At 38.4% G+C, this 12,061-nt stretch overlaps 1 protein-coding gene across 1 annotated transcript in view; it reads left to right on the plus strand.

Annotated features, from left to right (window-relative positions):
- Position 1: 1 nt before the first annotated feature.
- Positions 2–12,061, plus strand: part of ANKRD17 (ankyrin repeat domain 17) — a 126,302-nt gene continuing 114,242 nt past the window's right edge. Inside the window, 1 exon segment of the mRNA XM_036853875.1 lies at positions 2–973. Within this exon segment, the coding sequence (XP_036709770.1) occupies positions 563–973 (411 nt within the window). The 5' untranslated portion in view covers positions 2–562.

Raw genomic sequence — 12,061 nt, forward strand, 5'->3', positions numbered from 1 at the left:
CTTTCGTCTTTCGGCCACCCGCGCGCCACCGCTCAGGCGACGGCTGATGGCGTCACCCGTACTTCCGCCTGCGGCTGCGTTCTAGTCACCAGCGAGGAAGGAAGAAGGGAGGTCTGAAGGGGCTGTGTGCGGGGGAAATAGCGAGGAAAGAGAAGAAATCCGGGTGTAGCGGGCGCTACGGCAGTAACCGCGGCCCTCCTCTGTCCCCGGCGTCCCCCCATCGGAAGTCGCCCTAGGCACACTTCCCCCGACTTTGGGTAGTCTCCCCTCCGCTTGATCTCCCGACACCCCGGTCTCCCTCTTCGCCTCTAACCACCCCCTCCTAGCTCCCTCACGCTCCCTCCCTCTCCCTCCCTCCCATCGTCAGGCTCCCCGCCCTCAGTATCGCGAGACGAGGTGAGAGCTGGCGGAGCGGCGGCGGCGGCAGCAGCAGTAGAGGTGACCGAGGCGGTGGCGGCGGAGGCGGCACCGAACGCTGTGTTGGCCCCGGTGCGGCCGAAGTCGCGGTAGAGCGTAGCCCCCACGCCCCTCCCCCGTCCGCGCCCTCCCTCTTTCCCCGGAGATGGAGAAGGCGACGGTTCCGGTGGCGGCGGCGGCGGCGGCGGCAGCTGAGGGAGAAGGGAGCCCCCCGGCGGTGGCGGCTGTGGTGGGCCCCCCCGCGGCTGCACCGGCGGCGGAGGTCGGCAGCGGCGTTGGCGGCGGCGGCGGCAGCGGGGCTCGCTCGGCCTCGTCTCCTCGTGGGATGGTGCGAGTCTGCGACCTGCTCCTGAAGAAGAAGCCGCCGCCGCAGCAACACCACAAGGCCAAGCGTAACCGGACTTGCCGACCCCCCAGCAGCAGCGAAAGCAGCAGCGACAGCGACAACAGCGGCGGCGGTGGAGGCGGTGGCGGCGGAGGCGGCGGCGGCGGCACCAGCAGCAACAACAGCGAGGAAGAAGAGGACGACGACGACGAGGAAGAGGAGGTTTCTGAGGCAAGGGCCTGGTTTCAAGGGAAGGAGGGAGGAAGGGAGCGTAAAGGGTAGGGGCCAAAGGTGGGAGGGGACTTGCGGTGGGACAGATTCCTGTGGGCTTGATCTGTCTTAGGGGCCAGGCTTTCTTTCCACTGCCCCCTTTCTTTCCCCGGCCGAAATTGTGAGGTGTGGACATGTGGGGGAGGGTAGCTGACACGTGGGGGTGGGAGGACCACGGAGTGCACAGAGTTGGTGAACAGCACGTTACCCTGGCATGGTTCGCTCGGTTTAGGATGGAGGGACTCGCTTAGATTCCCTCTTTGCACAGCCGGCGGGGTCGGCCTCGGGCCAGTAGGGCCGTGTTACTCCTGGGGCGGGGGCGGGACCAAAGCGGGAGGGGTAAGATAATAGGTAGATGAGTCTCGTGAGGAACGACTAGGAGGTTGGTCAATTTCTCCCGCTTGTGAGGTTGGAGGGGAGCAGTTTTGGGGGGAGGCAAGGTTGTAATGGACTCAGAGCTAAGTATTTGTGTATGTGAGAGACACGTGAGAAGCTGTACTTTTCCATACTGTTGTGCTGCAGTTTTTTTTTTTTTTTCATAACTATTGTGGCTGCTGAAGTAACCTTCACTTCCTCAATCTCTCAAGGATTTTGGATGAACTGATCTTATGTCCATATACATTTATATGTAACTCAGTGGTTGAAAACTATGTTTGATCCTGACATGTCATACTCTTACATTTCCAAATGCTTCCTTGGTGAGGAAGAATTAAGCTAGGCCCTGTTGCTTTCCACATAACGTGAGGCAGCTGAAGAGTCTGCTTTGGAGCCAGGCTTGGTTGTGGTGAGTTGGAATAGGAAGGCCTCTTGGTTTGTCCTAGTGATCTGGTTTCATAATAACTGTTTATAATTTTTCCTGGGTCCACAGACAGGCGGCGTTGCAGGACCTCATTCTTCAAAGAAGACCATTTAACGAAAACTCAGTAAAACGTACCAACCATACTGAGAACAAGCGAAGAGGAGTTAGCCTTACTAGTTAGCAGCTCTTTTGTAACTCTTTTGTCCACTCCCTGAAATGGAAGCTCGAACATCTTGATCTGAAGAAAGAAGTTGTAACTTAAGGTAGCAGAAGGAAAGCAGCTTTAAAGGCTGATTATAAATTTACTTATAAGAGAGAACAACTGAATTATCTAGAAGTACCACTTGCCATTTATTCTTTTTCACAAGCACTGCTAATTTTGGTACAAGGCTGGTTTTTCGAAGATTGCATTATTGGAACTTGGGTTCCCTAATTTCAAATAGGGAAATACCTTTTAAAGAATTTGAGACTTGTCTGTTAGTAGAAGACCAGATTCTCTTTTACCTCAGACTGGATGAAGTTATATCGGTAGAGATGTAATAAATAGTTCGTGTATGTATACCAAAAAGATGGACACTCCCTGCTATTTCATTTAGCCTACTGAATTCTAAGGGGAGGTTTGTATTGATAGATTTTGTATTGACCTACTTGGGTGTTTCAGGATAGTGTGTTGCTCAGCCTGCATATGAAACAGTGAAGAGAAGGATGTGACAGGATCCTTATTTCCAGTAATATCTATTATATGGTAGTTAGAATCATTCAATTGTATTATTTTTACAGAGATGAGAAACATTTTAGAGATAATCTCATCTAACCCTTTTATTTTAAAAATGAGGAAAATGAGAGTTTTTTTTTTTTTTTAAAGGAAACTGGTTGTGGTGGTAGCAGCAAAAGTGGAAATCGGAGTTTTCTAATGGTTCAGACCAGTATACTTTTCATGACAATTTATTCCCTGTATCTCCCTTCTGACATTTTTCAAAAACTAGGCGGTCAATTGCAAGGTAACACAATCATGCAGCTATGGGCAAAATACCAATATTTTATTAAGATTTAAAATTCTCAGATAAAGTATCACGCTCTGGTTTGGAACTCAATATGAAGTTGAGTGCAGTACTTACTGAAATATTATTCTCTAAACTTCACATACCTAGATAGTTCTGTCCATTGGAATTGAGCCTAATAAGCAAAACTTTTAGTAATTCATTAAATCATGTAGAATAGGCTTAAGTTTGTAGGTGTGTTAGTTTTGTGAGTTGGGTTTGTTTTCCTTGGAAGATAGGAATGGTACATGTTGACTGATCAACTAGGGGAGTGTTTTCTTTATTTTTAATATGCTTTATTTTGTCTTCTGTACAGTGATGTAAACAGTGGGTTCGTCATTTGTTATGGAGCTGAGTCAGGAGAAATAAGTGGAAGAAAGCACAACCATTTGTATAAATCTATACAGGTACATGATGAGGGATAAGCAGACAGAAGGACAGTATGTCTCTGCACCTGCCTCCATCCTTGACCAGAATAGAGAAATAAATGAACATAATTGTCACTGTACACTATAAGCTAAATGGATGAGTTGTGCAGTGTTTTTCATTTCATTACCATTTTATTGACATGTTAGCAGAAGTTTAACTTTCTAGAGCTAGGAAATCTTGTGGCTAATACTTAATTGTACTTACGTCCTTTCTGTTATTGGCTACGCAATGGAAAATATGGATAACGTCTTTGAGATTATCCTTCCAATAAAAATCATTGAAAAGTTAAGAAGGAATAAGAAAGGTTATAGTTTTGGGGTATTTAACCTACAAAAGTGGAGGATAATTTAACAACGATATATATGTTTACTTCGATGAAACGCTAGCTGGATATTTTGTATATCTGCTGAAAGAGGGAACACTGGAAGGAAAGGAGATTCAATTTAAATAAAAGCTTTATTTGAATGTTCAAGAACAAGAATCTAATTTTTACTAAACGTTAGTGTAGGTTATTGAGAATTGGATTTTCTCTTCAGTATTTCAGAATACGGATAATCATGTTTTAGATAATTTGTGTAACTTCAGATATTCCTTTACCCACCTCCCCAATCTGATGCAAAACCTTAGATCAAAAATTGAAAATTGCAGTAATTTTCTCAGCTTTCAATGGGTGACTAACCAATATGGAAAATAGAAATGCATTTCCTAACATAAAAGTTGTAATGCACATCTTTTCCGATTAGTGGATTAAATTAATTAAATAGCTTGCTCAAATATTACAAGAAAAAAATGTTGAAATTGCAAGAGTTGATAGTCCATTTCAGAATCAATGTTGCATTCTATTGAATCTATTTTCAAATGTAATTGAATGGCATCAGTGTTGGCTAAAGCAGAATTCAAAATGGAAAAAGCTTGCTATTGAAGGTACAACTCATGTTCAAAAGTAACATTTCTGTTAAAGATGCATAAAATATAAGTACAGTAGGAGTTGATCAGAATTCCATCTATATTTGGTAGGTAACTTGAGGCTTTAAATTTAAGTAACAAACCTAGTGAATAAATTTCAGACAAGGAGAGCCAGTAAATAAGTTAGTACTGACTTATTCATTCACTTTTGAAAGGATTTGCATGGCCAGGGAGAATCTGTTTATAGACAAACAGGAAAGAGGTAGGGTTGAGAAAAGAAGGAGAAAGAACAATTATTTAAGTAGATTGCATTTCTTCAAGTTCACTTCCAAACCTTTTTTTGTTAGTTTTTTAATAGAAGAATGCTAAGTTCTTCTGCTGTAATGGTAGAATCCCAGATTAGCCCAGAGAAGCTTATTTGTTCCCCAGTTTCATCTCTTAATTGATGAAGCAGTATTTGTAAATAAGATGTTAAGATCTTTGAAACAATAGTTCTGTCATAATTATCTTGTCTCCTATTCTGCTTAAGCATAGTACTTAATAAAAATTTTTTCAGTAACTAAGGAGGATCCAGAATTCATTTAGGAAACCAGGAGGAGGCATAGAGTTTCTTCCGTCCTTCTTGGATCCACAGCTGCTGAATAACTGAAGTTTGGATTTTAACATCTTTCAATTACTTAATTACTTCTTTTAGTGATGGTGATCTCTCACGGGTATTGAGGGAAAGCCATTTAAACCAAGACATTGATTGTTGAATGCCTGATAAGTACCTTAAGCATCCTAGATATATTTACATTTTAAAAACATAATAAAAACAATTACTTAATCCGTGCCTAATGTGTGTCAAGTCTAACATAATGGTTAAGAGCAGGAATGGAGCTTGGATTCATATCTTTGGTCCATCACACACTACGTTTGTGATCTTGGGCAAGTTACATAACCTCTCTCCAGTTTCCTTATATGTTAATGGTGATAATAGTAGATTCTATCTTATAGCATTGTTTTGAGAATTAAATGAGTTAATACAGTTTTCATGTATTCCCATTTTCACCCTTACACTGTGGTGTCGTCATATTTGTTTCATTAGTCATAAATGTTTGGAGTTTCTACTATATGGTAGGAATTTTGCTGTACTGAGTAAGCAACGGTGAGCAAAACTATTTTAAGACATTGATTTAAAAATACACCAATGATTAAATATAAGTTTGAGGAAGTATGAGAGTGAAAGCAAATGGTTAAATGTATATCCTGAATAAAGTATGTGAGAAGTATACAAATGTTTGGAGGGGATATTCATACTCATTTTAAAGGCAAAGATACTGGGTTGGAAGGGTTTTAGGTAACTTCATCAGGGTCACGTAGCTGATAAGTGGCAGAGCGGGACTTAACCTGTGTTTGTTTGATTCAAAGCCTGCCTATTCATTCACTCATTCACATGCTCTGGTATGCCATATGATGTTGAGTACGACATCAGTGATGTGGGCATTTCAGATAAGTTAAAACAAACTCAGATGGCATAGGAGAAGATACTTTTTGGCAGTAGGACAACCACTGAAGACAAATTAGCTACGCTGAGCTTTTCTTTTCTTGTTCTGAAAAGCTCATTGAAAAAAAAAGAAATACAGATAAATATATTCATATTTCCACCATTTAGAATTAACAGTTGTTAACAGAATGAAACTTTATAGTGAAAACCACCTTGTCTAGAGGCAATCTTTTTGCTTCTCCCTGCCTTTCAAGACATGCTTTTTAAGGTTATCTTAGAAAAAAAAATTTTCCTTTTAAATAGGAGATGTTAACCTGGGGTCTGGATAGGCTGTGAATACCCTGGAGTTAAACCCAAGATTTTGTTGAAGGTGCTTATAAGTTGTTGTTGTTGTTGTTTTTCTTTTCTTCCCTTAACCTGTAGTATGTGTGTAAAACTTTCATTAGATACCATACTCAGAAGTATATGACCACCTCCTCCCTCCTTCCTACCTTGTTATTTTGAAACATTCTCACTGCCATGGTTGTGGGAAATCAGGCGAGCATTTATATGGATTGTTTAGAATTGGGAAACTTGCTTCTAAGGTAATGTGGTAATGAAGAAGGCATATTTGTGTTGTGAAGTAGGGGGGGTCGCAGATTTATCTGTTCTTTCTGTTAAATTAGCCCTATGCCTACTCTCTCTTCTCTTAAATCCTCATATTTTGCCTTTTAATCGATGAAGCATTTTCATCTAGTCTGCTATGTTCTGTCAGATCCAAAGAAGAAACCTTGTCTTACACATCTCTCTATCTCCTACTGCACCGTACCGTGTGTGTTATTAATAAGTCATAGCGTCTTACCTTTGCTAGGATTTGGTGCAGTCAGATCTCTGAAGTAAAAATAGTTTATAAATATATCTTATTTAGTTACTTTGGACATATTTGGGACCTCAAGTCTTTTTAATTTTTTTAAAGATTTCTTTTCTTCTTTTTTCAAAATATTTATGTATTTATTTATTTGGTTGCATTGGGTCTTAGTTGCGGCAGGCAGGCCCCTTAGTTGTGGCTTGCGGGCTCCTTAATTGTGGCTCGCCGGCTCTTTAGTTGCAGCATGTAGTCTCCTTAGTTGTAGCATGCGAACTCTTAGTTGCAGTGTGCATGTGGGATCTAGTTCCCTGACCAGGGATCGAACCCGGGCGCCCTGCATTGGGAGCGCAGAGTCTTATCCACTGCGCCACCAGGGAAGTCCCTGGACCTCAAGTCTTAAGGTAACAGAACTTGGTTGCAGCTATTTATGGTGGACCCCTGTCAGATGCTTTTATTGGATTCTAATTACTCAGTTTAGTCTAGTCATTAACGTCATCAACCTAATTGGAGTTAGTATTGTGAAAGTTTTAACTGTTGAATAATCATCAAAGCAGTACATTTTGAGTCCCAGAAATTCACTAGCCTATTTGCTAGACTGCTTCTACTAGCATCCAAATTAGACCATCAGTTGACTAGGAGGTTGATTTTTAGGCCCTTGAGAGTATTTGCACTTATGACAGTATATTCTGCATTTTTGTAAGGATAATTTAGTGGCTGAGGAAATGTGGATATAATGAGCTTCCTTATAATTTTTCTGTACTTGACCATAGACAAAAAGGAATTTTCACTTCCTAATGGTATGTGAATTAGTGCCTGCTGATACCACTTATATTTTTGTTAGGACCGATAGGGGGCACCAACATCCATGGTAACCTATGCCAAATCTGACTAACTTCCTTCAGCTTTCACCTTTTGGAAAAAAAAACAAGTCATTAGGGAATAGAAGGTGAAGGGTAAATACGAATACTCCTTCTAGTGCCTGGAGCCTTACCTTTCTGGTAGAGTTATGCCTATCCATTTGCCACCCAGAAGCAAAATACCCTTCCTGACTTAATGGTGTTTTTACTTCTTAACTTTTTTTTTCTTTTGTCTTTAGAAACTATTCTTATCCAGTCATGAGGGGAAGTGGAATTTTAGAGCATTATAGGTATCATTTTATCATGATTTGTAATTTGGGGTTTTAATTATTGAAAAGGGACATGGTGAAAATTTTATCTTCCCCAAGAATGCTATGCAAAAATCAATATAGACTTAATTATTGAAAGCATAACTTAGGTTGACTTCTGTCATCCTATGAAACTCGTAAACATTACCTGATCTTTTTAGAGTTGACTTTTTATGTTTACTTCAGGGTGAAACTAGAGATAAAAGAGGGTCAGGTGGAAAAACATGTAACTATCACAGTACTTTAGGAATTCCTTTTGGAGCCAGTATTATTAGTGTTCTTATAGATAATTTTGATATATAATAAAATCTTTTTCAAAGTATGCAGATAGATCATATTGAATTGTACTGATGGGAATGGACAACAAGATTATTGAGAATAGATTGAAATTTTTAAATAGGTTTATATGAGTCATGGGTAAAAAAATGTGCTTTTTTGATTAAATGGTCTGAAACAAAGCATGCTTTTTCAGTAGAAGTTCAACATAACGTTAAACAAGATTAAATAAGGTATTAGAGATAACCAAAGTCATAATTTTAATTTTAAACAATGCTAAGATACATCTGCAAAAAATAGATTACATATATTTCTGCCTGCTGTACCATGAAAATGATGACTAAAACTAGGGAAGTTCTAGAGAGAGAGTTTAAAAATGATTGGAGGGTGAGGGATGGAATCCATGATCAAGGAGGACTGCTGATTATCCTTAATTATATTCTCATTGCTCTTATTATTTAATGTTCAAATTAACCAGTTACTCAAACTGAGTCACAACATGAAGAAAAACGTGAGGTGTATTAGTGTTATTTCAATTTTGAAAATAAGTAAACTCCTCATTTCTCATTTCTTGAGATTATTTGAAAGTATAAACTAGACATGGCAAATTTATGAAACTAGTTTGTAGCTGTGCATCTCTAGTAGGGCATATTCCCCTCCCGAGCTATCATTTGGTCTCATTTAATCTTTAATATTTTAATCCTCCCTGCCTCCCAGTAAAAAAGAAAGGAACGGAAAATAAAAGAAAAGTGAAGAAATGAAAGACCTATCCTAAAATTAATTCTTGGCTTGGTCTTTCCTCGTGGAGTGTTTTTTAATTAAAGAACATTTGAATGAAAAATATTTCAGAGAGATCTGTGGAAAAATTGGTTTCGTCAGTTTTGAATTTGGAATAAAAAAATATTAACATGAAGTTCTGTTTTCCTTTTCTTCTTTCCTATTGCCCTAAATCTGAAACCTGAGAAGAAAAGGAAGTCTTCCTGTTTGTGTTACACCAAATCTGTTTTCAGTTCAGTCTTTGACCCCATTATTGTCTTTTCCCTTCTCTGTGCCACATTTCCCTCTTGTTTTTTATATGAAGTTAATAACAAAAATAGTCCTGTTGCAAAGCCTCTAGTGTAGTTCTTACTAGTGTGAGATTTGGTATAGGAGTTGATTCTTTTACTTGCCAAACATTTATTCTGTATCTACTATGTGTGGCTGTTTTTACTATATAATAATCTCAAACATTTCCTTCTCAGGGAATATGAAAAAGTTAGCTATATTTAAAATCATAGCTCTATATAGTTAGTAAAACTTTTAAACTTGCATACACGAAAACTTAACACAGTGATGGAATTCTGTTTTTTATGATTTTTAGAAGATAAGTATCACTATTAGTATATTTTTCTAACTAAGTTTATTTAAGAGGCATTATTGAGACCTAGCATAATCACTTAGGAATTTTGAGGGTTTTAAAGAAATTGAGACATTATTCCCAGCTTCATAAAATTTAAATCTTGTTGAGACAAAATTAATAATAATTTAAAACTGTGAGGATGATTTTAATCCTGTATGATTACTTTACTTGGGAGTCTAACAGTTTTCAATGTATCTGTGTGCCTTTAGAATTGGTCTCATTATAGGGATTGTTCTGTTTTTGCGTACTGATAGTGTAGACTTTACATCTTTTATGAGTGTCTCTTGGAATACTCACTTAATTTTGGGTTTTTTTTTTTATTTAAAAAATTTTTTTAAAAGGAGGCCTGTTATGTGATACTTTTTTAGCGTGTCCGTGACTACTAAGTTACACCAAAGAAACATTGATTCTAATTTTACCCTGAAGATTTTGTAGTCAGAAAAGAGGTAGCTATACTAGTATACTTATGGTTGCTGCAGGTAGAGATGGGTTAAAGTATGGAAAGTTGAGTTACAGGACAATATCAAGTGCAATGTTAAATATCTTTTAAATTAGATCTTAAATACAGTGTTTCTGTAATTAAACATTATTAATTAAGCATACATATTTGTAGAAACTTACACATATTTGTAGAAAATTTGACAAAATCAAAAAATATCTAAGGGATACAAAAATCACCTAATCTTTTTTCCAGAATTAATCATTATTATTTGAAATCATCTTTGCATTCTTTTTTTTCTCAGATAATGATTACATATTTATTTAACTGTAAAAACTAGTGATGCTTGTTTTGTAAAAAAAAAAAAAAAAAAGGAGTCTTCTAATACATGAAGGTTTTATCCAACTCTTAGAGTAAATGCTGCTAACAGCTTGGTGTATATCAAATGGTCTAGTTTCTTTGTTGGTGCGAGTGAGTTGAATGAGAGAGAAGGTGTGGGTGTGGGTATGTGTGTGTGTGGGGGGTGTGTGTCTGAGAGAGTATGTTAGGATTTGGCTCATTCTCATTTACTTATGAATGTTTCACAGTATGATGTTCATAATTTATTTGATCTTTTATGTTGGTAGACAGATTGTTTTCAGTACATTGCTATCACATATACATTGCTGAAGTGAACATCCTTTTACAGTTTTTTTTTTTTTTTTTTTTTGGCTGTGTTGGGTTTTCGTTTCTGTGCGAGGGCTTTTCTCTAGTTGCAGCAAGTGGGGGCCACTCTTCATCGCGGTGCACGGGCCTCTCACTATCGCGGCCCCTCCCGTTGCGGGGCACAGGCTCCAGACGCGCAGGCTCAGTAGTTGTGGCTCACGGGCCTAGTTGCTCCGCGGCATGTGGGATCCTCCCAGACCAGGGCTCGAACCCGTGTCCCCTGCATTGGCAGGCAGATTCTCAACCACTGCGCCACCAGGGAAGCCCCTACAGTTATTTTTGAGTACAAAAGTACTTCTTTGGAATGGATTCCTGGAAATGGAATTTAAGGGCAGAGGTTATTCACGTGTTAATTTGATAAATGCTCCCAAGTTTTACTTCCATCAACAGTGTTTAAGAATGCTACTGGATTTGATCATCTTAGTTTTAAAAATCTGTTAAACAAAAAATAGTGTTTTGTTTTTGTTTTCCTTATTACTGTTGACATTGAGCAAATTTTCCTGTTTATTTTTTATTTGGATTTCTTTTGAAAATTTCCTGTTTTATCTATTATTAGAGTTGTTACTTTTTATTCTATTAGAGTTTTTTGTTTCTTAGCGATTTGTGATGCTGTTTATATTTATGGGTATTAATCCTTCATGGTGTTGTTGCAACATATTCTCTATCTGTTTACATTATTTTCACAATGTAGAAAATTTTTTATTTTTTTGTAGTAAGATGAGTTATTCTTTTATGACTCCTTCTTTACCCCAGTATTTAAACAAAATTTCTTAGATATTTTCTTTTGATACTTCTATACTTTTTTTCCCAAAGATACATGGATATCTTTTTGGATATAGTATTTAATTGTTTATCCATTTCTTATTTACTCTTTTCATTAGCATTTGACCTTGCTGACCAATCCTTGCCTCTTAAAAAGTGCTATTCTCTTTGCTAATGTAATACCACCCTCTCCTGTTTTTACATTACTAGCTGCTTTTTTTGGTCTTTTTGCTTCCTTCCACCCCCTTCACTGTGCATCCTTTGGTTATTTAGTACATCGTTGCTCATTCCTGGGCCCTTTTTGGTCTCTTATCTGCTTACTTCTTAGGTGATTTTATCTAGTATTGTGTCTTTATATATGCATTTGCTAATGACTCTCAAGTTTATATCTCCAATATAAACCTTTCTTCTTGAGTACCGGGCTAAAACTTCTGGCCACCCAACAGTTGTACAAACCTTTCTTCCAACACATAGTCTTCTTTCTTCCTCAAGAGAATCAATCCACAGTCCCATCTGGATACTACATATAGCTCACAGTGTAGGATATCTACATAATGCTTGTCCTCTTAATTCAGTCCAGTAATCTGTAAAATAATAAAAAATGTATCTATCCATCGTTTGCCCAACCCATTGTACAGTGGTGAATAGGAATAGGATAATCATAATGATAGCTTCTTTGGAGAAGGAAGGAATAAGTAGACAGCAGTCATTGGTCCATAGTAATAATGAAATCCTTCTGGACCGGAGAAGACTGCCCTGGCAACTATGTAAAATCCTTGGTTAGACTCTGATTTTG

Source organism: Balaenoptera musculus, chromosome 5 (assembly GCF_009873245.2).
Source record: "Balaenoptera musculus isolate JJ_BM4_2016_0621 chromosome 5, mBalMus1.pri.v3, whole genome shotgun sequence".
NCBI lineage: Eukaryota > Metazoa > Chordata > Mammalia > Artiodactyla > Balaenopteridae > Balaenoptera > Balaenoptera musculus.